This window comes from Falco naumanni, chromosome 7, assembly GCF_017639655.2.
Source record: "Falco naumanni isolate bFalNau1 chromosome 7, bFalNau1.pat, whole genome shotgun sequence".
NCBI lineage: Eukaryota > Metazoa > Chordata > Aves > Falconiformes > Falconidae > Falco > Falco naumanni.
In genome coordinates this window covers 45699689-45725524 of record NC_054060.1, presented here as the reverse complement: position 1 = coordinate 45725524, position 25836 = coordinate 45699689, and the positions used below count along the sequence as shown (strand labels likewise).

The following is a 25836-nucleotide window of genomic DNA, read 5'->3' as shown; positions in this document are numbered from 1 at the left end:
GCGCACCGACCTTCCCTTCCCGCTGCCCCCGCGGGCCGGTAGCGCCCTGCCCCTCCGTGCCGCCGCTGGAGGCGCGCACCGGCGGTGGCAGCGCAGGCCCAGCCCGGCAGGCGGCCGCCGCGGGCGGAAGCGGAACCTGCGGGCCGGCGCTGGGGCGGTGGCATGGCGGGGAGGCGGCAGCGGGCCCGTGTGCAGGGCGGCTGGGCCGGCGCCCCGGCGGGGCGGCCCGCAGGTAAGGCCCGAGGGCGCGGCCGCGGTCCCCGGGCCGTGCCGCGCTGTCGGACGCCCCGCGGCCTCTGCCGCCGGGCCGCGGAGGCTGTCCGGGGCGGCCGGGCCCTTCTCTGCGGGCCGCGGCGTTGCGGAGGGGCCGGCGTGGGCGAGCCCCGAACCCGGCCGCGTCCGCGGTGTGCGGCGCCGGAGCGAGCCCGGCCGCGGAGGGGAGCGCTGAGGCGGCCCCAGCCTCGCCGCCCTCACGGACGGTGCGCGGGGAGCTGCGGCGAGAAGGGCGGCTGCTGGCGGGGCTGCTCCGAGGGCGGGCGGTGGGTGCCGGGGGCGCGGTGCTGCCGGGCCCCGCCGCCTCGGCCCCGCCGTGTGACACGGTGACCGGCGGTAGCCCGCTGTGTCCAGGTAAGGGGAGCTCGGGTGTTCGAACCCGCTTTTAAAAATAAAACTTTTACGCAAGTCACAGGCGTGTTGTAGCCGTTTTGGACACGGTGCCGGGTCAGCAGCATGCGTGTACAGCTGCGTTACTTGTAGCGGGCATGCCGAAGCAAGGTACCCTTCCCACCTCTGGGCAGCTTGAATGTGATGGATAGAATTTGGCAGAGCTAACTTCTGAAGTAACTATTAGTTGCTTTTATGAGTAAAGCCTATTGTGTGGCTTCTTTTCTCTTTTTATACTGAAATCATTGCAAAATAGAGAGCAGTAGTTGAAAGGGCAGGAGTTTACATCCCTGTTTTGTACCAAACGCCTGAAGCAAAGAGTGCAGGGCAGGAGGGCACCGTGTGCGGTTCCCACCCTGCAAGAAGGACCAGTTTGGTTTATGAACATGGTCAAAACACCTGTGTTTTGCTTGCCTGATTGCTATACTCGGTAAAGCTCCCATTTCTCTCCAGACTGAGCATCCTAGGCAAGCTGATTTATTTTTTTTTTAATTCCTGAATGACATGATCTAGTTATTTTGACTTGTGCGTGTAGCCTGTAAGTTTTCTGTCACAGGTGTGTTTCGTTCCACCTATTCCTAAAGGGATGTTTTTAACATCTTTTGAATTGTACAGGTAAAGACTTAATTCCGTTCTGTTTCAGGCCTGTTTTTAAGCCTGTTTGCATGTGCAAATTAAACACATGAAGTGGTATGCCTGGGTTGCTCTTCCATGCTTTCCCCCTTGTTTTAATAGAAGTGTTTTTCTCGGAGAAATAGAAGTGGTTTTCTCTATGTAAAAAAAAAAACAACAACCTGCAGAGGAAAATAGTTTAGTTGTTTGGAAGAATTTCTGTTGGCATCTGATAGGTGCTTGTGGTAGAATTGAAAGTTCTAGATGTCATCCTTTCTGATAACAGGATGTTTTCAGTTGTCTATGAATAATAAATACGTATTTTTTAAAAATCCAGTTTCTGTGCAATTTTAACTCTTCCTTGGAGTCTCTGCCAAGCAGAGGAGAATACTTCAAAGAATGATTCCATGAGTTCTTCCAAACTGTATTTTTTGTATGGTGGAATTTATTTCATGTGATCCTTTTTTTTTGTTTTTTTTTCTCTCTTTGCTTTAGCACTTAAGACATCTGTGGCCAGCAATCTTGCCCCCGCAGGCACCGGACTGGCATGGATGGGGAAAGATCAGCCTCACACTCAAAAGCAATTTGTTTTTGAAAAGCCATCAGAGGTAAAAATTGCAGGGTAACTAGCAGAATCTCATTTTTATTAAATTTCAGATGATGAAAATTATCAGACTTTGAGATAATAGTCTCATGTTTAAAACCAAATTAAAAACTCAGCTGAGCTGAACTTTGGGCTTTTACCAAGCAGAGTTTGCAACTGTCTTGCATATATGGCAAACAGAAAGAGTCCCTTTGCTTAGCCTCAGATTCTGAGTATTGGTTACGTACCTGTTCATAACTACTTTTATTCAGAAAGCCAAAATAGTATGCCCTCTTAGATACTCAGAATGATGCAATGTCCTAAGCATGATTTCAGCTCTGTTTTTTTCCCACAGCTGGGATAGCTGTTTTATTTGTTACAGAGGAAGAGTATGGGATTTGTATTATAGACTTTGTCTTGTCAGACAATGAAGAATATTGTGCTCTGTGCAATGGGAGGGCGGTTCCTTGCTTGGAAAAAAAAAGTCTTGAACACTTATTTCTAACTTGTGAGTGTTTGAAAAGTTGTCTTTTTGGGTTGGAAGGATTGGAGATGGTCTGAGGAGATTCTGTTTTCTCTGTGGCAGAGCCCTGGTAGCTATATAGTACTATATTTTGATCCTCTTGCTAGCTCAACTCAGTACCTCCTTGCATTTCAGCACTCCACTGATCTTAGAGAAGGATAAATCCCTGAGGCCACCAGAATGATAATCTAGGCTGGATTAAACTACCGTGCTTGGAGGGTTTTTTGGTTTGGTTTTTTTTGTTTGTTTGTTTTAACAATGTAACGTCTCCAAATGTAAGGAGAAGAATTTTTTTGGTTGCAGTTGATAAATAACAAGTATTGTTATAACCCAATTAATTTAGAAATGAATGCCCTTTAGGGGGCAGTTGATTGTTAAAAAACACCTGAAGTGGTAGCTCTGAGTGTTTCTGAAGCATGGAGAGAGTGAATGGGTTGTTACTGCTTACCCAGTTGTCCAGAAGTATGTTTTTCTCACTGATAGATCAATATGCAGCTATATAGAGACACTAGAGATGGCAGTTAGTTCTGTTTGACTAGAGCATGTCAGGTACATAAGTGTTTAATATTAATGAAGTATTATCTTGTTACCTTTCAGGTGGAGCGCAAAGTTCCTGAAGCAGGTGTGATAGAGTGAGTATATTGCTGACTTAACTGTCTTTTGTGTAGGTTTTCTGTCTTGTTGGTCAGTGGGAATCTGCTCTAAAAGAGTTCCTTCTCCGCTTAAAACTGCCATGCTTTTGGAAGAAATGAGTATTGGAAAATACAGACTTTCAGGGCTTTCGTCCTGAGTTTCTAATCAGGAAAGTTCAAGTCTGTGTTAACTATTTTTTATAGCTTTGGTGTAGCTGTATAAGCCAGGAAGAACAAACAATTGGACATTCTGGATGAACAGAATTTCAAATATGTCTTCCTTGGTTAGCAACGTACGTTTTCCTAGAACAGTTCCTGTTCTATGCTGGAAATTACTGTTATCCAGGAGTATAGCTGGTATGGCAACTCAAGCAGCATTGAAGCATTCCTTTGAAGGTTTGGAAAAGTAGCTGCTAGTGTGTGTCATAGTGAAGCTAGGTATTTGTAGATCACTTACCCTTTGTGTTGAAATGGGGATGTTCTCAGAATAACTTTGGCATAAAGTGTGTCGAGGTGTAGTGGTGAATGGTGAAGTTACAGATTTTGAAAATTAATTTTGCTTCAGTTTGGTTATCTTGGTAGAATTTACTTATTCAGTGCGCCTGTAAATGCAAACACAGTGGTCAAGGTACAGTCTTGTGTGGTTGTCTCCTTTGGATTCTGTGAATGTCCCTTGTCTACTTCTCTCTAGAGCCCTAAAACTGAATATTGAGCCTTTGGTGAAAGGAGAGGCAGGAAGTACACAAAAACTCATTTGCTTCTGCAACACCCTTGCTGCCTTACTCTGACTATCTCCAGAACATTATTGCTTCCCTTTTTTAATCTTCCTTTCTTTTTTAAAGAAAACTCGCCCTAGGCCAGGTTTACAGCAGTTCTAGTCCATGCTGCTCAGTGTAAGATAATTCCTTGTTTGTCCATCTGATTGCTGTTTTCTTTCTACATCCTCAGCAAGCCTGGTGTGTATGAGCTTAGCAAAGCACCAACTGGCGTTTCTAGGTAAGTGGATGGAACTTTGTTATTGCAGAACAAGGCAGTGATACTCAGCTTTCTGAAGTCTGCTCTCTGTAGAGTGTTTTGACTCTAGCAGGTGCATAGTGCCCTTCCTGTGCATCCTCTGTTTGGAGTTCTTCTGGAAATACTTTGAGTATCAGGTAGCAGAGGTTTACACAGTTCTGAGCAGCGCTGAAGAGAAGAAAAATGAACCTCTTAACATCTAATGCATACTGCCGCTAGTGTTCTTGTCTGGGATAAGGAGAGGGGCTGTGTCCATTTGTGTCACAATCCAGAGTAAGTTGCTACTTGAAATTTGGATCAGTATTCTTGTGTTAGCAAGTGCATGTCTATGTTGTACAGTTAAGAGCTACCAAAGACTTTTAGCTGTAAATTGGACTTGTTTTAAATCAGTCTAATAAAAGCATTTAACTTCAGGCAGATTTGGTAACTTGAGGGTTGTCCCTTTTGCTTACATGCTATACCTTAATTATTTCAGCTTCCGGACACTTCAAAACAAAACCTACTTTTTTTGTGATTCCTACTAATTAAAATGCATTTTATTTTACCTTGCTGACTTAGTTGCAATATCAATATTAATCCTTTTCTTCTGAATTTGCTAGATTTTATTAATAGTGAAAAAATGCCATGGATATAGTAACTTTCTGTGCATTTATTTCGAAGCTTTCGTCTTGGTAAATTTTTATACCAATTTGAACAGTAAAAGCTTTGACCAGCCGGAAAGAGAAAAGATACACAGCCAGCTAGGTTATTCTGTCATTTTCTGGAGTTTGTTTTCATAATATGTTGCTGGAATATATAAATTTCTGAAAAGTTAATAATCAGATTTTGCATCTCTTTTAGTACTTTTACTGCATAATCTTATTATGATGTCTTTGAAGCACTTCTCACACTTGCGAGAGTAAACTCTTGTGAACAGCATTCCTATTCTGTAGTCCACCACAGTGGCTGGAATTTGTGAATGCTGCTGTTAGTACGGTCAAAATATGAAATGTACATATGAAAATGTAAAAATAGGAGGGGTTAAATACTCTAGGGTTCTTGTGCGTGGAGAAGAGAGGATAGGATGGCAATAGTGATAAAGGGCTATCAAATTCTGAGTGGCATGGAGAGGGTGAATAAAGGGCAATTATTTACTTATGTTGATTGTAGTACCATAATCAGGGCTCTCTAGTTTATCAGATGTGAAGTTAATAACAAGCAGAAGGATGCCGTTTTTCTCACAGTATATGGCTGATTATGGGACTTGTAGTATATTGTAGGTGTCATATATTTTTATAGGTTTTGAAAATCAATTAGACGTGTTTGGTGAGAGGAAGACTCATCAGGAGCTCCAGCTGCTTTCTGTTCTTTCCTTCTCACCTGCTTTTGGCTGTGGTCAGAAAGAGGATGCTGGGTTTTGACTTTTGGTCTGATGCATTACAGTCATTCTTAGCTCCCTTTGGAAATCCTGGAAATTAAATATTTTATCAAAGCTTATATAGAAGTGTATATTCCTTCCATCTTTTATCTTTTTCTTCCTTAGGATTCATTTGATTCCTGGCTTTATTGACTCAGAACAAGCAGACTGGATGTTTGAACAACTCCTCCAAGACATACCCTGGGGTCAGCGAACTCACGTCAGACAGGGTAAGGAGTGTGTAGACCAACTTTTCAGGTCATTCCCTGGTTACTTCCATACCAAAATTTATGCATTGTTTACCACTGGTTTTCATTTTACACATTACCACTCCTTTACATTTCCTTCCAGGTTTTCCTTGCTTATTTGAAGAGTACTGCTGCTTATTTTTCCATCTATCACCATGTTCCTATTGCCAATTAAATGAGATTTTTTCCAAATTAAAATTTCTTGTCTTAAAAATCTTTGAATTTTACTGTCTCCTCTATCATCTACAGTTCTTTTTCCCACTCCTTTTTTAGATTAGGCCTGCGCCCCATCCCTTCATGCTGTCTCCCAGTGATGCTGCAAAAACTGTGTTCTTTGAGGTTTCTGTCACCAGGAATATTTTTTGCCTCTCGCTTAAAAACCTAGCAGAGCATGTTTCTTTTCCCTTTTCTTTGCTTATTACTTCCAGTATGCAGTAAATAAAGAGGCTGCTATTCTGGATTTGTTCACTAAGGGGCAGCTGTTCTAGCTAATTCCCCTTTCAGTCAGGAACGGATGTAAGATAATATATTGAAGTAGTTACTGGACAGGGCTGGAAAATGTGTTTATTGGCTTGCAATAAAGGTACTGTAGAATGGAGAATGTTACCTGTCAAGTATGCGAAATAGCTACCAAGGTAGTCTTTTAAGAAGCTGAAAGTAATTTTAACTTGATGTTTGTATTACACCTCAGAGCACACGCATATTTGACAAAGTATTACTTGTGCAGCCTTGCTATGTTCCTCTTCTGTAATGTCCCACTGATGTTGCAGCCCTTGCCACTTCATCCTTACCAGTGGATTCATCTTGCAACTTATGCCAGTGTATTGGGCACTGGAACCAGGAGAATATAAAGAAAGCCAGAATTATAAATAAAATTTTAGTTTCATTCTGCTATCTTTAATTTGTTCAGTCCCTGCCCTGTCTGGCATAGGGATGAGAAAATTGATGTGGTTCCAGGATTTTGACAAGGTAATTCCTTTTGCAGACACAAGCCTGCTTTTGAATAATCTCATTCCTTTACTTGAGTTCATTATGTAAGGTTGAGGATTTTAAGGGGCTGCTTTTAACTTTAGGTGTGCAGGCAGTCCCTTTTTGATTAAGTTTTTTGGCAGAATTGCATCATCTTTCCATTTTCAAGCTCTTTGATAAGGCAACTGAGAAAGTTTTCCTGTTTTTCTTGGTTATAGGAGTCTCTTTTGAGGAACCAAGGCTTACCTCCTGGTATGGAGAACTTCCTTACACATACTCCAGGATAACAATGCAGCCAAACCCAAATGTATGTATGTGTTTACAGTTTTCTTTTATTACCATCTACAGAGAAATCCTTTGCAGAGATTGAGGGACAAGAATTCTGTCTATCCTCTGTTTTTATGATAGAGTATCTATCAGCATTTCATTTGTGATCAGCAGCAAGTTCTAGTGGAGTGTGGACAACTTTATAAAACAAGCATTATGGGTGGATTGAAGGAGAGGAGCATGATTTAGTTGCTAAACATTGACAAAAGAAAATTATCACTGCAGAGTTTAAAGTCCTGCTTTTGGGTCACTCTAGCTTTGAACAAAACTGAATCATTACATGTGACTTAATCTATGCATCTTTATCTGGGAGATTGTGGTGTACTCAGTCATACTGAGTTATTTGTTGTAAAGATACAGTAATATCAATTACTGAAATAGTTACTTGCAGAAACACTTAGATTCAATACTGCTTAAATGAGAATTTAAGCATATTGTTGGTTTCTGTGTGCCTGCTATGAAATGCATACACACAACCTGCCTGCTCAGCAACTCCAGATTGTACTATGCAATTTCCCGTGCTATTTTGGAAGGGATCAAAACCTTCTGAGTGACTTGTTGATGTTTTGTTCATGTTCATTTGCTCTCTCTGTCTTCCAGCCTGTTGTCCTGTTGGCCTGTCCCTTGGTCTTGCTTTGTTTGACATTTCCATGGCAGTAGGCTGCAGTGTTCTGAACCTAAATTGTGACTGTTGAAGGCTGGGCAGCATGAGGGAGAAGTGTCCCAAGTCCCAGAACTGCTGCCAAAGGGAGTGCCTCCTAGGAAGGCAAAGCTCAGTTTGGGAAAAGTGGAAAGGTGTTTTTAACAAGATGAGTTGTGAAGATTTTGTAGTCTCAAAAATACCATAGTTTAAAAGTTTCATAACCTGTGGAATTTGTGGTGGAAACACAGGCATTTTTTTTGGTACTCATCTGTGGAAAGTTATTTTAAATGGACTTTTTCTGCAAGCTGAATGGCTTTAGGAATTGGAAGTGCCCCTGCAAAATCGTTCTGCTGTACCCTAATGATTTAAATCCTGTTCAGAATTGACACTTGTGGAAGCCATTGCTGCTCAGAGGTTGGATAGAGCCTATATACCCTGAATTCACAGTTTCAGTTCAGCTTGCATAAAGTTCAGAGTTAGCACTCATTGGACCGTTGGCTTGTTTGTCTCATCCAAGAGGTATAAGGCCTAATTCAGTATGCATGCTGATCCTGTCTTTCATCCCTGAATAATTCCCCTTTTTACTGAGAGAAAGAAACTCCGGCAGAAAGTGAGATGCGCTGGCAAATGTTGCATAGCTGCGAGCCAGCCCTGCCACTGGCTGGGAACTGCCCATAGGCAGGTACACGGGTAGCCTGCACACGGACATTCAGACATTTCACTCGGCTTTGTAAGTGGGAGCTCCTGCAGCCTGGAAGAAGCAGTGAATGGTGTAAAGAGCACAGTCCTTATCTGTAGAATAGGATTTATATCACAAAAATATCCAAAGTAAAATGTAATTTAGGGCACAGCTTGAACAAAACCAATTGTATCTACCTTGAACACTTGGTCTGTAGAAGTAATTAGCTTTGTGCCTCTCCTTTTTTGTTTGGTAAGACTGGGTGTGATTGCAGCCCTGCTAAGTATAATCCAGTGCTCGTGCCTAAATGAATTTTGGCATTAGAAAAATGTTTCTTTGTAAGCAGCGATGTAGCTGGTGACACAGTAATGTTTCAGTAAAATTATTTCTACTGCTGCAGGTTTGTAGTGGAGTTTCCACTGAACTGTAAAATTCACCATATGGTAACATTTTTAGTAATAAATACTTTTGTGATAGGAATTTAAGGAATCCATCCCAGTTGGTCACTGGAAAGTGCTTTCAGTAGTTCTTGTTGGGACTCTTTGCCATTGCAGTATATGTCCTGCGCACACTGTGCAGTCAGGCTGCTCAATTACAAGCTATAGCTTTTTTTGAGTGGTGTTGCTGGTTTCCCTACATGTCCCACAGCTGTAGGCTGTTTCTGTATAATTAATTATTGATATGATGCTTAGTCATCAAAGGGGTGACTTAGCTAGAAATACCCCTAATTGATGGTATGTTGAGGCTCCTGCAGCGTAGCCAATAGGTTAAAAACCCTTTAAACATAGGTAAGCCTAGAAAGAAGGTGCTGCAGACTCAGTGGATAGTGGTGGATACTAGGAAATAATTCCTGCTGTCTGTTCGTCCTTCTGCCAGGGATACACTGGGAGGTTTGGAATCAGTTCTTTATCCTCTCCCGATCTGTGTTTCTGATTATATAATGGGCAAAAATTCTGGCCTATGTTGCTGCGGCTTTGTTTTATATATACTTGTGGAGTACTTAAAAGTACTCTGACAGATGAAAGTCATGATGTAAGTTTGTAACATTAAATAATGATTCACTGGGCTGATTTGTCATGGAGCTGTCATGGGCTGTGGGGCTCAGCAAGGTGTTAGCTAAGGGAAGGATGAAATCCAGGGCCTGTGACACTGGTTTTACAACCACTGAGAAGTTACAATGTTGAAGTCCAAACCCGAAGAGGTGATGAGTTGGGCTCAGTAAGTTGTACTAAGAGCAGGGACAGAGGGCCATACTGTGACAGCGTTAGGCAAACTGTTGTCTCTTGTTCTGCGTCAGCAGCTGCAGATGATTGAGAGGGTGTCATTTAGTCACTGATCGCAACTTTCTGGATGTGCTGTGCCTGCCAGCAGTGGCCACGTAACTCAGATGTTATCAGACTCCTGTGTTAAACTCCTCTAGCTTGACCAGCTAGGCATGGGAGAAGCTGCACAGTTTTTGTCTTAGTTAAGAATTCCCAATGTTTGTCTGTGGTCAGTTCAAGCAGATTTTACTCTGCTTCCTCACCTTTCAGTTAATTGGGGTGGCTGGATGCATTAGTGGGAAAGGCAGGGCAGGTTGGCTTCATAATTTTAAGAGATGATTTAGTATTGAGCAATAAGTGACATGCATATTTCACATAAAGCCCATTCCTCAGCTTTCCTAAAAATATAGTCAGATTTTTTCAGAGGCATTTATTTGACTTCAAGTTTATTGTAATTAAAAGTGCAGTGTATTTTGTTTCTTAGTAGTTTTGCCTTTGTGTCTTATATTATTTGCTGCTGTCCCGATTTCATTGTATTTACCCTACGCCTGCTGTGCTGATGACAGTGGCATCCTCTGCTGACCATGCTAAAGGAGCGGATTGAAGAGTTCACTGGCTACACCTTCAACTCTCTTCTCTGCAACCTCTACCGAAATGAGAAGGATAGCGTAGACTGGCACAGTGATGATGAACCATCGCTGGGAAAAAATCCTGTCATTGCTTCGCTCAGCTTTGGTGCTACCCGGACCTTTGAGATGAGGAAGAAACCCTCCCCTGTGAGTGTTCATACCACATTGAGAGAGTCCTATAGTTACTAATATGTTTAGTGTTTTCCACCTCTTTAGAGAACTTAATTACTAAAAGCATGTAGTTAATGAAAGCACAACTTGTAAAGTTCCGTGGAGTAAGCATAGGGATCAGGAAGTCTTGTCACATGGGACATGATGTCTTGAGGGTGGGAAAGGGACCACGCTAATAATGTGCAACAGTGTAGTGCTGCAGTGAAATTGCAACCTGGGCACTCTGCTGCCCAAACAAGGGCATCTCCCATTATTTACAATGAAATAAGTGATGATGGAAGGGGACTTTCACTGTGTAAATGAACCAAAGAATTGATACCATTTTCTTAAACTCGGGCAAACATTGTGTAACTCATAGTGTGTGTGGGATGAAGAGTAGCTCTGACTGCTCTTCTAAGTAAAAAGCCTTTTAATAATGTTTGCATTTTGACTTGTGTGTGTTGCGATTGAGGGACAGTGAACATAGGGAGGGAGATCGTTTCTGTTCCATAAAATACCAAACTGTCACATCATACTGCACAGGCTAAACAGAGATCTTTACTTTGATAAGGAGACATGTGTGGAACATCCTTTTGGGAACTGGTGAATCAGTAGTTAATACTCTTTCTAGATAAAATGCTGTGTTTACAAGACAACTTAAATTTTGTAATTTGTATTTACCCAAGTAAAGGAATCGCACATTCCTATGTTGAGGATACAGGCCTCGTTGTAGAGTATCCTGCCTCAGATGCCTGTTCTGTGTGTGTAGTCTTTGGGGACTTCGGGAAGAAGTTTGCTGTCTGCTTGCGTTGCTATTTATTCTGAGTAAGTAATGCAGAAAGCAAAGGTGATGATTATCAGCCTGTTAGAAAACTGTATGCTGGCATACTGAAGGCTGCCCATCAAGAGTCACCTTGGGTCACCTATTCATGAACAGCAAAGGTCAGAATTTTTAACCAGAAAAGAAATAATTTATATTTTTCACCAGTTCTCTAATTTGTAAATTCTTTGTTGTCTGAAGTGAGTTTACTCCTGGTCCCTGAGCATGAGATCACATAAGCAGTGCATTATATCAGTGGACATAGCGTGAGTAAGTATCTTTGATGCTGTGATGATAACAAAATGTCAGCTGGAAAATTCATTCCTCTGGGAAGCTGTAAACAGTGCTTGGATTAATTTCTAGAAGTGTTATGTGTTCCTCTTTGATGGATCAGAATCAAGGCCACTTACATTTCAGTATAAACTTTGCAGTTTCCCTCTTCAAAATCAGACCCAGTTCTTGAGCAAGATGTCTGTCTTCCGTTTGCTGTTTTCTGAAAAGACACCCACTGTGAGCAAAGGGGGAAATGCAGCTTGTGCCACTCATAATTGGCCACCGTCTTTGGTCTCTGTTGCACGATTTCTTTCCTTTTCTTCCTGAGATGGATGATTTTCTATAGATGTATCCCTCAAGCTCTCCTCATTTCTTTTCTTCGGTGCTTCTGACCTGATACTTCTGACTAGCTGAGTCTTGCTACCTATGAAGGGTATTCCTTTTGCCAGTGTGACATACCTGTTTCTGAAGTATGATCCCCATGTGCAGAGTGATCTTTGAATAAGTTGCTATTAACTGCGTCCTGTGCCTAAGGGACTTGTACTTAATAATTATATGGCACACATTATGTATTCTTTGCACATTCCCAAAGCCTGCAATTTTCTGAGAGCATCCTATGACACTAGATGCTTTGCCAAATGGGAGTTACAAGAGGCTCTGATGGAAATTACAACCTTTCAGGCTGTATCACCAAAGAAGTAATTTTCGTACTCTATTGTAATACAGCATTTGCTCTTTCATTAAGAGAAAGTTAAAGTTGATTGTAGATATTTGAAGTTTTGTTCAAAAGCAAGTTACAGGAAGAGGAATGTAGTCTAGGGAAAAGGGATTCAGTTTAAGTCATCACAGGCATTCAGCCTCTCCCTGGTTTGTAATCTGCCGGTATCACCAGTACATGGGGTTTTTCAGAGTTAGATTTCAGTGAGGAGCAAAAGAGAAAGAAAATCTTTTTCCTCCCAAAATTAAACCTCTTTGTGAGCCAACATTCTAGTATTTCACATTCTAGAGTTTCAAAGACCTTGACTTCCCTCTGTTCTTGTAAGTGCTTTTAACTGTTTTGAGCTGAAAGATGGAAAGGTGTAATGAAAATACAAGATGAGAAATACTATGGTAAAACTCACTACGGATAAATGGTAGTAGAAAAAAACGTGAAGTGGTTGCCTGTGTGTGATCATGTGCTGGGTACAAAACAGTATGTACTGCAAGTCAGGTAACATCTTACAAGATGGTTATTGAAGAAATAACAGTGGCTGTTGAAGGAATACTAGATCAGAACCCTCAGAGCCTTCAGTTCCTGTTAGTATCTGCACAAGTATTTTCCATATTATATCTTGAAATGTGGATGAACTTATTAGAGAACAAAATCCTGTTTCTCTTAACTGCAAAAATGACCAGTAATGTTGGTGGATTGGATATTTTTTTTTTCATATTTGTGTGAATGTTGACCTTTGTCTCAGGAATTTGGTGGCATTTATATAGGCCGCTCTGAAACTGTCACAAAAGGAAATCTTTTTATCCTTTCTCTGTATTTTTCCTTGACAAAAAGTGGAAAAAGAGAAAAATTATTTAGGTGCAAATGTTTTGTTTGGTTTTTTTCCCTTGGTTCTAAGGTGAGGAGAAGGAAAAGTTCAGTCCTCTGTTTTTCTTCTTGGCGAGTACTGTACTTGATGAGTAAGTGTTCATCATATAATAAATGGTAAAGGGGTGTAGAGACATGTGTAGCCTATTTGAATCTGCATCAACAAGTATCCCTTGTGGATAAGTAGAAATAATTCTTACTCAGATTTCAGCCCACTGCATGTAGAAAAGCTACAAATAATTTCAGGAGTAAATTTTCCACTGGAATTAAGGAGACTTTTCATGGAAATTAACATGCCACCAGAAACTGTTTTACTTAACCCACTGGAGTTTTTCTTTTTAAGCATTCTTTCTTCTAAATACTGCCTTTTACTGTTTATTTGGACCAGTTGTGTGGTTGTAACTGATATTTTGCCTTTGCTTTAAATGGTTTCTAGGGTTTTTTTGATGCCTACTTGGTAGTTCAGTCTACAGTGATCTGATTTCTTTTATTTTCTACTTCTAGTTCTAGTAAACTACTTAAACCTTGTTTAAGCCTCCTTGTTGCCCCCATCATTGTGGCTCCTGTCTACACCAAAGCCATGAGATGAATGCTTTGGTTTAGAGTGGTGACTCGTACACGGTTCACACACAATCTGTTGGTTTAGTCAAGTCCTCTCGTGCTTGCCCACAGCATAACTGTCACCACTGCCCCACCGTGACGTCCTCCTGTCCTCCACACAGCCTCAAGCCCCCTGCTCATGCATGACTTAATTGTCCTAGACTGATTTATTTCACTGTGGTAGATGGGTCTTTCTGGTACAGTGTCACTACCATTTTTTGTGCTGCTTATCACTGCTCAACTCAGTGATGACGATGCCAGATTATCTCATTGGGTCTTTCTGGAAGCTGAATGTGAAATGTTAGTTCAAGGACATTTAATGTCCCACTGAGCTCCCACATCCCCATGGGACGTGCTCTGTAGCAGTGGTCTGGGTGCCATAAGGACCAGCTGGGTGTAGTTGTCCAACAAATTGCCGTGTGATCTTTTGAAAGAGTTGGAAAGCCAGCTGTCAGGTTGCTCTTTCATCAGTAACCAAGGGAACTGGTGGGTACTGGGGAAGGGAGAGAACTTCACACGTGTGTTAGATAATAGCAGGATGTTCATGGTGTTCTCAGAATTAGCCTTCACGTGGGTCTGTCCTTCAAATGAAACACTAAAACATGATCCTTCTCTTTTGTCCTTGAGTAGCTGTTCTAGCAGAAGTTAAAGATCTCCTAGTACTTTTGAAAAAATAACCCTTCATGTCCTAACAGGCCTAACTGAAGAAGAACGTGGGAAAATATGGAGCACACTAGAAAACAGGCTTGGATCAGGACAAGGAGGGTTGGACTTTTAGACTGGCACGAAGGAGACTTGCAGACAGCAGTGGCTGCAGAGGAGGAGGTGTTGTCCACCAGTATTGGCAGGACTTGAGCAGCTGTAGAGAAGCAGAGAGGAAGATGCGAGTGCTTTAGAGATACTTCACTTGCAGTCTGCTAGGACAGCTGGAGAAAGACTGATGGGGGCGTTTAAAGATAGTTCTGTGCAGGCTGGCAAGTGGGTTATGTGAGGAAGGGGCAATATAACCGATACTCATTCCTACTGAATCTGTAAAGAATAGAGCTGCAGTGAGGATGTTGTCAGAAGTAGTGAGAATAAACAGGTAAAAATGCAGAACTATTGACAGATAAAACCACGCTGTTGTGGAGGAGAGTGCTTCCACAGCTGGTGATAGAGGACTAAACTGGAAAAGAGGGATACAAGCAAGATGGAAGTCTGAAAAATGCAAGATCAGAGGTTTTGTAAGGATAATTCTTTCGGTAATAAACAGATAGTGCAGAAGACTAGAAGCCAGCATTCTCCATGAAGGCTGCTGACTTTAACCTTTGACAATAATTTTTCATCGTTTGCATGTATAACTGCATTATTATTTAAACATTCTTCTACAGGATGTTTCCATTTACTTTTCCTTATAATAGAAAGTGCATCCACCCTATCCAGAATCCATTTTGTACTACTATCTTAATAAACTTGCCTGAGATTTAAGAAACAAACTTAGGTGATTTATATAGATTTATACTAGATCTTCTTTCTTTCTTACCTTTTTGATTTTGATACCATTTTAAGAAAAAAACCTTGATGGAGTGAGGAATACTTGTAGATTTTATATGCAGAACTTCCTATCACTTCACACTGAGCTTTCATCACTTATTAACTGTAGTTACTTGAATTAAGGATAAAAAAATGTTTTAGCCAGTGTACTTGGACAGTGTACAGCTTAGATTGTATTAAATGTGCAACTGAAGATTATGAAAATTCTAATATGCTAAGAAGTAGAACAGTTGCTTTACTAGACCTGTTTTTGGAAATAGCTAGTTTTGTAATACATACATAGAGTTATGAGGTGGCCATATAGAAGTTACCTAATGCATTTCTTTGCATGGTTATTATCAGTATTTTTAAAGTCTTTTCCTCCATAGATGTCAAGAATAAATTTCCTTCATAAACTTCTTGACCTGTGAAACTTAACTGAGTTTTCTGAATGTCTAACATCAGCTCTAGAGATAAAAGTTCTGAAACGAGATTTGTGGGACAGTGTTAGTAAAAACATGTAAGACAGTAAAAACGTTTTGTCTTAACTTTGCCGCCTCTGCAAAACCAATTGACTTAAAAATCTCTTTTTCTAAGTAAAACTAAGCTCAGAGTTGTCCCATTTGAAATGGAAAGTAACGGCTACTTTTACGTACTGACTTTTCTAAGCTAAAAGGATGTTTTCTCCTAAATAATTTGTCTTAGAAGAATTCCTTTTTAATCAGGATGAGCAAGAGATAAACATAAGTCCACTGTTGTCCGTGCATAAAGTAAAATGATGTAAACCTGAGAAACAGAAAACAGCAGAGCAATGGTATTGCTCTGCTTTTCATCAGCAGTCATGTTTATGATACCTATTTTTGAAATTTTTTCCTTGTTTCCTCTGAAGTTCTGTCATTACACCTTACTTTTAATAGAGCAAGATAAATGACTAGTAATTATAGAAGCTTAAAAGTATGTCTTGCTTTTTCCTTGCAAAGAATACATGCTACAAATGATTCTGAACGACTTCAGCACTCCCTGATTCCAGAGGTTTGGTGAGCTTAATTAACCAACCACTGGCACAGCCTTGGGTCCTTAGGTACCCCCAAGAAATGCAGAAATCCAGAATTGCCAGCCAGTGCTGCCAGTTGCACCAGCAGGATTGAATAACATTCTGTACTACTACAGCTTCTAGTCCCAGACATGAACAGAAAGTGTCAATGCTGTAAATAAGTAGTTAATTACATCAAGTGATGCTTTTTATTATTGGGAATTTATTTGATCCTAACCAAGCTCCTTTGCATTTTAGGGGATTTGCAGTCTTCCTTCTGTCTGCATCTTCTTTATACACACACACACACGCTTCCAGTTGTTCTTCTGAAAATCAAACTTTGCTTTAAGTCCAGGACATAATTTTCCCGGTGGTTGATACTTTACCTCATTATGTTGAGCTTTTCAGCAAGCTATGAACTTTAAAAAAGACAAACCTGCATCAAGTTGGGCCACTGCACAATTAAGTTTCAAGGAAGTTAAGTTGGGGTTTTTGAAAATGTGAGTTTTTGTGAAAGCATTAAAATGTGTTGAGTGAGAGCTGTTGGGTCTTTAATGGCTCTCCAAAGGCTATGTCTGCCTTTTTATGGCTCATTAATGTTTTCGTCTGTTGAGTCTGTGCAGAGCCTTGTTAGTTTTCCTGAATTAACTCAGTTGAAGCCTGGGGATCTTTGTTTCTGTTTCAGAAATGTGGAGCTTTAGTCAGTGTAAGGTAACTATACCTGCACCTCAAGCTGGATTAAATTTTACTGTGATAATTCCTTTTTCCCAGTCTCGGTTGTCCTGCGTTATTTCCAGCTTCTTTGTGATCTGCTTCTGTTACAAGTGGCATAAGTGGTGAACTCTCATACCTCTTTTTTCTTTTTTTTTTCTCATCATCCCAACCCCAGTACAGCGTCATTTTAGATGGCAGATGTGACAAATGCCACTCTGGTAGTAACAGGTTTTGTTGAGTCTGGAGTAATTGCTGCCTTAAGCTGGGTATGAAGTAACTGAGCATTGCCTGCTCCTAAACACTCAGCAAGTGTGGTTTTAGGAGTCCATGAACCATTATAAGAAACTGGAAGAAAAAGTAGTGCCTAAGTAATTAAAAAATAAAAAACCTGAAGCATTTGTTCAGCAATTGTCAATGGCATATGGCCCCTTACAGGAACACTGTCGTGCTTTAGAACCTCAGAGCTGGCCTAATTATTTTTTTCTCATCTCTTTGTAGTAATTGTGTGTTTCCAGCATTTCTTTCAAGAACAAATAAATGATTTGGTGATCTCTTTGGAAAAAAACCACCAATAATCTCTGCTTCTGGAGGCAGTGGTGCAATAACAAACACGCATTCAGGCTGTTTGTTGTACGCAGTATACTCAGAACAAGGTTAATCCTGCACTTGTACTTTGTGGGGACTGAGAACCTGTCATACTCTTTTTTTCCAGAGGAGGACATTTATTATCCACTTTACTATGCTATCTATCCACTTTACAAGCTATCTATGACTTTCTATAACGTAAAAATAAAGGACCTCTTGAGTCCCCTCCCTTTCAACACATATTAAAACATTTCTCTTAACTCCCCTTCTCTCTAAAATAATCTCTGTATTTTGCAGGTGATTTCCTATCTGAAATTTTCCTGAATTCCTTATTTCAGAGAGTTGCTTTCCACTCTTTCTAGACAGCTTGCAAAGCTGGCAGTAGAGATCTATAAAAGGCAAGATACATACTGCTGTTCTGTATTTAGGGATATCCTGGCTTTTCTATTCACATTTCAATATTAATGAAATAATCAAAGTGCCAACATTAAGTAGGCAGGATGTTAAATGGAAGTTGTTAAGGCTTGCAGCGATTTTTTTCTGTAGCTGTTGAAGGCTAAAATCAGGAAGTATTAAAGGAGTACATAGAGCGTTATAATACCTGCCCATGTGGCATTCTGGAAAATAGTTCGTGTCACATATAATATGATTTCATGAGGCGGTTACTATCATGACTGACAAAGAAAACTGTGTTGGCATAATAGACTTCTCCAAGCAATTTGGCTTAGTACTGTATTAGTCTACTTTAAAACTGGAAGGGATAGAGCAAAGCAATAGAGTTGCTACGCCCACTGATGTAGCATGTGTGAGACTAATACTGTGATGTTACTGTGTCCATTTGTTGTATTTGTGCTTGAAAAAAGTTGTGCATATTCTGAAGGTTTAACAAAAGTTTGCAAATTATCTGTCTTCTAGTTTAGCAGTCTGTTTTGTTTAGTGATGATAAAGTTTAAGACAGTTTGTTTTACAAGGTCTATAGGAAAATGAGATTTTTTTTGGATAGGAAGAGTTCTTCATCCAGCAAATAGTACTATACTGACATGTAATGTCCAAAACAAGACAAATTCATAATAAAAAGAAGATGTGTATTTTTGGTGGAGTAGTTAACTGCTGGAATCAGGGTGGCTGTTGCAGAATGTCTCCACACAGAACAGTTTATTTCAAGAGTGGATGTTTCCAAAAGGTTTGCAGCCTTGCTCCACTATTTTGCATTAGTTGTAGGAACTGGCTGAATTTTGCCTGTCTTGTACCAGCAGTGAGACGCAGTGGCTTCTTTCATCCTTAAAATGCTTGGCTCCTGAGCTCTTTGTGAAATACGGTAACAGAGAGATTTAGGTAGATCTTGTAAGGGCTTCCTCTCCTTCTCTCCCCTCACAGCTTTTTAAGCTCTGCTATAGAGGACTGGTTTTCTACCATATGCACATGCCTGCTTCTTCAGTGTCTAATGTTTCTTTTTAGGAAGAGAATGGAGACTATACTTACGTAGAAAGACTAAGAATGCCACTTGATCATGGGACTCTGCTGGTGATGGAAGGAGCTACCCAGGAGGACTGGCAGGTAAGGAACTCCTTGGCACTGTTTGCATGCTTTGCTGCAATGCAGTTTTCTAACTATGCAAGAGGCACTCCCATAAAGGTATGGGACATTCTGCTTCCAGTGACACAATTGTTTCCCAGAGCATTAATACTGCTTTCTGCCTCAGAATTTCAAAGCACCCACAGAAACGATGGGTTTTCTTTCAAGTGCTAAGTGATGTAATCAGTATCAGCTCAGATGTCTCATTTAGTTCAGCCATGAAGGTTGCAGCCTGCAGCTGAAAGAGCAAAATCAATTTAGAAACTTGGAATATAAAAAAGTTGCAACTTAATTTAAGAAGTCTACAGTAATTTACAAAGACCTTTTGTTTTCAGTGGCCCTGAACAGTCAGAACATGATGGTTTTGCCTTATATAAATGTTTAGAAATCTTAATAAAAAGCCATCACAGGAATGAAGGTTTTTTTACATTGTTTGATTAACTGTATTTTAAATACACAAACTCACGTATTTGGTTTTGTTTTTTTGGTATTTTGTTTTTTCTTTCTAATGCCACTTTACAGCATCGAGTGCCGAAGGAATATCATTCTAGAGATGCACGGATAAACTTGACCTTTAGGATCATTTATTCAGAAGCTGATGGAGTTTGGAAGTGAAGAGGCACTTTGGGCATTTTTGGATATAAACCCACAGCAGATCCAGAGCCTCAGATTGCTACAGATTTAAAGGAAGCCTTACAGGAATAGATTTCTGTGAAATACCTGATGTGGAAAAGAATCGATATTATGAAGATCTTTGACAATCAGAAGCTGCCTGTGTTATGTGGACAGTGCTGTTTTGTTTTCATAAGTGATATGCTATTAGATGATACTAAATCACAGGCTTTAAGTTTGTGAAAAAGCAATGATTATTCTTAAAAGAACACAAATCACATGAAAGATCTGAGAGGTACTGAGTGGAGCAGAAAGATTCAGTGAGCAGTTATTTTTTGCACCTTCTCTTGTCTCCCCTTTCCCCCAAGTAGTGATCTATGTTCTAAGTAATGACAGGACAGGATTCTTCCATGTGAAGCCAGCTGTACGTGTGCTGTGCGTACAGAAATGAGAAAGCTGCACTTCACAGTGATCTCATTTCACAAAGGGATAGAGCATTGTTTTTCTTTGAAGGTTGCAAAGTCTTTTGCAATGAAGCAATCGATTTCATAATTTATGTAACTACTTGAATTATAATAGTGTCTAGTAGAACAGAGGGTCAAAGCTCCCTTCTGCTATGCACTGAGTTCTCAGACTTCATCCTGTTTATCCATGTAGACAAGACAAAGACAAACCACAGAGAGACCTTAGCCACCAGCCTCCTCAGCCAGACTGAAGCTGCCCGTTGCTTGAGTATGAACAGTCCTCCATCCCTGCTGCTTAAAACTGTTACCTCTGTGTCATAGGCAGGAAAATAGACACAAAAGAGATGAAAAACGTTACTTTCAGAATTCGCTAATGAAATTCTTACATTTCTTTTTTGTTTTTCTTTTTAGCACAACTACTTTACACCTTCCAGTGATTTCAGGTGGGACAGGAAATGCCAATGTCTCTAAAAATGAGGCTTGTGCTGTCAGATTTGATACCCAGAAGAACCGGTCCAAAGATTTGGAGCCGATTAATTATAATCACAATGTAAGTCAGTTGCAAATGTACACTAAGTAGAGTCTAGTAGCACCAGGTGTAGCACTCACTCTGGTATTACTGCTCCTAGGTCAATGCATATTGCATTCAAGAATATTACTTGAAGGGTTATCTCTTAAGCCTCTGCTGTTACAGAGAAACAGTCTAGCAGCTCAGACCTGATTCTAGGTTGACTTGCTGGATTTCTTCAAGTTTGCCCATCCTAGATATGTCTCAGCTGTTGGTAGGGACCAGGAGCTGGTGACTGCTGTCTGGGTGTTGTCGGGTATGCTGCCTACATGTTTAAGTTCTCACTGCAGCTAAATGGCATCCACTGTACTGGATGAAAATACAAGTTTGGTATGTCTTCATTTTCTGCCTGAAGTAGGATCTAAGCATGGGTAAATATCTCATGCCTTGTAACACGTTAACATTGTTAAGCAAGCATCCCTCTTCAGTCCAAGAATTAGTTGGTGGTTAGAAAATATCTTTGTTTTCTTTCCCAGCATCTGCTGTAGTTTAAAATTCTCATTTCATGAGAACAGTCAAGTTGTTAATACTCACTTATGCCTACGTTTTAATGTTATTGATGACCTAAAGGACAGGCTGTTGAGCCATTTCAATCCCTGTGCTTTGAAATTGAGCAGAATCGTTTTGGTTGTATATCAAAAAACTCGAGAAGCAACTTCTCTATCTAAAGCACCATATAGCTTTTGAAATAGCTTATTATTCTAAAATGAATGAATGTTATTAGAAAACTTACTTCGCTATCTAATAATGTCTTCACTTTCATCCCAGTTTGTATAGAAATATGTTTTTGGAGTATATTTAATGGTAATTCCTTGCATTTGAATTTAAGATCTGAGCTCTGTGATGTATCTCCTGAGAATTACTGTTGAAGGAGGCAGATGCTTACTTTCATGTTTATGTTCATTGGGTAACTGGAGCTTTGTGCGCATCCCTGTATGTGTGCCCAGGTTTGGCAGTCCTGACAGAGAGTGGTTTTCCTTAAGCAAGGGGCAGTGCTAATTTCTCCAGGTATTCTGACAAGGCAACACTTTAGCCTTTATCAGTTTGTTCAAGCTACATTTATTTACACTGTGTTAAGAGTAGTCGTGCTGCAAGAGAGAGTAGGACATGGGGACTAGACGGAAACTTCAAACCCCCAAACCTCAGCCTATAGAAATTACAAACCCATTTGAATTCAATGAAGCTGGGCACATAACTGATGGTAGGGCCCTGGAGGCTGATACTGTTGCGGGAGAACAGTTTTTCAATTACTTTCTTGGATTCAATTTATAATGTTAGCAAATTTTGTTTTAGTTTCTTTACTTCCTTTGATCTAGGAGAAGACCAAGGTTTCTTCCCTTATAAATAAAATGATTTATAAGAGAAATGCTGTACCCCATGGAGCAATCTTGGGTGATACATTTTTGTTGCAGGTGTCTACTATGTTCTGCACTGTCTCGTGTGTCAACTGGGAGCACTGCTTATATCCAAATCTGGTTAATAGTGGGGAGAAGGCACTTGGCATTGTTCCTCCCCCTGTCCTGAGTGCCCTGGCTGCAAGGGGAACAGTTGGCCTAGAGGTCAGGTTTCTTTGTCCACTGGGAACTCGTAGGTCGGTCCTTCCTCCCCCCACCTCCTCCCAAAAAAGTCACCTAGCCAGGTGGCAGCAGATCGCAACCTCCTGTCTGCTGGGACAGCAGGAAATGGCTTAGAGCAGAGGAGATTCCAGCCCACATCTCAGGAGATCTTTCTGCAGAAACATTTTTTCCTGTAGGTAGAAATTTGTTCCTGGCTGCTGCAATCACTCTTACAGTTCTCAGAACAGATGTGTGCAAAAGTGAGATTTGAGTCTGGTGGTGTTCTCGTGGCACCTAAATATTTTTCACTGGAAACCAGGGCAACTTCTAGTGCTGCTATTCAGCTGTTTCTGCTGTTCTAGTCAAGTGCAGAGGGTAGCATATTTAGAATGGTAAATATGTAGCTAGGTTCCATTCTTTAACTTAAAGATATCTGGAGGAACCTCTCCCCTAGTTATATGGATTTAAAAACAGTATTTCTAGAAATGCTACCTGAAAGATTTATTTTTCAGTTATAAGGCTTTCTTCCTTCCCAGGACGGTTTTGACAGTCCAATATTCCCAGCTAACAGCGTTTTGAAAATAGGTTTAAACTCAGAATACATTACATTAATGTAAAGTAAAATACATCATTTATGTGAAAACAAAGGCTTATATGTACATGGAGGATTTGGGGGTGGGGGGTTGCCTAGGGTTTTTTTGGTTTTGCTGTTATCACTAGACTCACTAATCTACACATGGAGTAGTCTGGCCACATGAGGTAGTGGAGCAGATGCTAAGAGGTGCTTTGCCTACAGAGCGCCTGTGAATTTTATTTTCCATATTCCCTGTATTCTTCCTGTGTCTTCCAAACTCCCTCTTGCTGCCTTTTCCTTTCTCCTGTCATGTCCATTGTCTTTTGTTCATATTTATCTTTAGTTACCTCTCATATGTTCCCTGCTACAGGTGTATTGATATTTTTTTACATAGAATATATAAACTGTGGGGTTACTTTTTTCCAGCTTCATTCTGAAGTGTTATTTTTCAGCAGAGTATGTGTCTCTTCCACGAAGAGCTGAAAAATTGCATTTCTTAAAACTGTTTGTAGCCTTCAAACTATTTATCCCTGTTAAGATTCCCTTTTAAGCTTTTCCAAAATAGCCATACCTTTTCCAAAACATAATGGCCCTCAGGCTTGATGATAAGGAGCAGGGAAGGCCTGATGACAAGGAGCCGGCGGGAAGCTGTCTTCAGTAAGGGTGGAGGGTGGCCTGCGACTCTGAGGGAACATGCAGGGTGGAGCTGTTCTGACTGGTTCCATCAAAAATACGTAACCATTCATTTATTTAACACCTATATAATCGTTAACATTATTAATTAACCATACTGGTGAGAGGAAATGCTCTGTCTCCATGCTACTTGCAATAATCATTTAATCAGAGAATACTTGAATTCAAGCACAAACTCTTGATAAGGTTAGAGTATATCCGATTGAATACTACACTGTTGGGCCACGCCAGGTTGATCTGAGCCACATGCCTTTTAAAATCAACAGCAAAATTCTGTCATTTCTCTGCTGTATTTTTTTTAGGGAAAAAAAACCCACCTCTTTAGGATTTTCAGTTTTGATTAACTTTAAAGCTGCAGTTAATTTTATTCCTCCTGTGTCAGATTAATTCTAGCTATGTATTTTCCACTTACCATGGCTGATGGGGTTAATATAGCTACATATAGTAATTTGTAGCTACAGTAGTAATGTAGAAGGAGATGGGGTGCCAGGAAGGGGTTAAGAATCCAGAATTTTCATACCATAGTGTTGACAAAGTACAGAAGACTTTTCCTGGGGTTTGGGGTAGGAGAGGTATGATGGGTGCTGTGAATCCCACAATGCCTCCTTCTCAAGTGCTGCTACTATTGACTTAGCTAAAAAGCATTTAACACCCACTTTGCCTTTTCTGGTCATAAACCTTTTCAGAGTGGGTATTTAATCTGCCCGGCTACATTTTGTTTTCAAAGTGCTTCTCTTCCATCCTTGAGGTTTCCATAGCAACCTGGGCCATTTGTTTAAGTTGGAGCTCACTGGCCTGTCTTCCCTGCACCTAACTTCTGCTGAGATCTTGTGGGTATTGACTCCTCTTCTTAGCATGCCTGAGAGTGATGTGTAAGGGATATATACAGGCTCAGCAGCAGTTGCTTTAAAGAGTTCTGGCCCAGAGGCAGAGGGCCAGTTACTTCAGCAAGTTGACAGATGTGTGCTTTCTCCCCTGTTGCCCTATTTAATTTACCTCATTCTTCGGTTGTGTAACATTTAGTATGACTTTGCAAAGTTATTACAAGCTTCCTTGAAGAACAGGTTAGCTGGTGGGTCTTTGGCAGCTTGTGCTGGGAAGGCACATCTTGGGAGAGCTAGGGGGCCTTGTTTTAAGTGAAGAAAGGGAGGACCATATTAAAGCATTTTAATTAGAATAAGGAGCAAGGAGGTCTGTTGCATGGCCTCCATTTAGGTTTCCCAACAGAAACAAAAACCTTGTTCTGTTTGCTCAGGAGGTTTTGCTGGCTGAACGAGACTTGGAGCAGAGTCTTCATTTCACAGGGGATCATCCAGACACAGTGCTCACTGGATCCAGAATGATTCTTAACTGAAAGTTGTTTATGCCTATAGCTGCATGTGCAGTTGCTTTGCTGTTCACAGGAGAGTGCAATTTATTCTTTCTCTCTAGTCCCATGGTGGAGACAGCACATAGATCCATGCTGAAGAGTGGGTTGACATTACAGCTGATCTCTTGAGTTACCAGTGCCAGTCCTCTGCCCCTGAGCGTGTGTTTCCTGCAATGCCTTTGTACTAGGGCAGGCTGCCATGCAACCCTGCACTGGCTGACCTCAGGCAGTAAGCTGGCCAAGCATGAGCCCTTGTGATGTGTTGACCTTGGCTGGGTGCCAGGTGCCCACCAAGCCGCTCTATCACTCCCCTCCTCAGTAGATCTGGGAGGGGAGAAAATAAGACGAAAAAAAACCCCTGTGGGTCAAAATAAAGGCAGTTTAATGAAGCAATAGCAGAAGTTGTACACATGGAAGCAAAGGAAAACAAAAGATGTTATTCTCTACTTCCCATCAGCAGGCGATGTTTGGCCACTTCCTGGGAAGCAGGGCTTCAGTGTGTGTAGCAGTTGCTCCCAAAGACAAAATGTCATAAATAACAAATGCCCCCCCTTTCCTCCTCTCTCAGCATTTCTATCTGAGCAGGCGTCATATGGTGTGGAATATCCCTTTGGTCACTTTGGATCAGCTGTCCTGGCTATGTCACCTCCCAAAATCTCACCCACCTCCAGCCTCCTGGGTGGAGCGGGCAGGGAAGGTTGGAGAGCCAGCCTTGGTGCTGTGCAAGCGCTGCTCAGCAGTAGCCAAAACACTGCTGTGTTACCACCATCTCTCTGGCTACCAGTACAAGCACAGCACTATGACGGCTGCTGTGGGGCTCAGCCAGACCCAGTGCATCTCTTAAAGCAGAACAGAGCAAAAACCAGGCCCCTTGGAAGGATCCACAGGCTAGAAAGAGCCCTAGCATTGGGTGGGACAAGGGAGTTGTGGCTGTGACTTGTCACAGGTCATTGGCTCCTTGTCATCATTAGGGAGGCCT

At 41.1% G+C, this 25836-nt stretch overlaps 1 protein-coding gene across 4 annotated transcripts; it reads left to right on the top strand.

The window, feature by feature from the left end:
• The first annotated feature begins 145 nt into the window (after positions 1-145).
• On the top strand, positions 146-24990 carry ALKBH3 (alkB homolog 3, alpha-ketoglutarate dependent dioxygenase). 4 transcript variants are annotated; one of them, XR_005829066.1, is made up of 10 exons: positions 146-232; positions 1771-1883; positions 2979-3013; positions 3962-4009; positions 5550-5653; positions 6859-6947; positions 10118-10327; positions 18905-19003; positions 19544-19953; positions 20509-24990. XR_005829066.1 is itself a non-coding variant. In XM_040602123.1 (9 exons), exons 1-9 carry the CDS (start codon positions 163-165, stop codon positions 20566-20568), a joined length of 828 nt encoding a protein of 275 aa, XP_040458057.1. In that variant the 5' UTR covers positions 146-162; the 3' UTR covers positions 20569-24990. The 4 variants fall into 4 exon arrangements, 3 of the variants coding, with proteins under 3 accessions (XP_040458057.1, XP_040458056.1, XP_040458058.1); XM_040602123.1 differs by lacking the exon at positions 19544-19953; XM_040602122.1 differs by having other exon boundaries at positions 19544-24990.
• Positions 24991-25836: the final 846 nt, after the last annotated feature.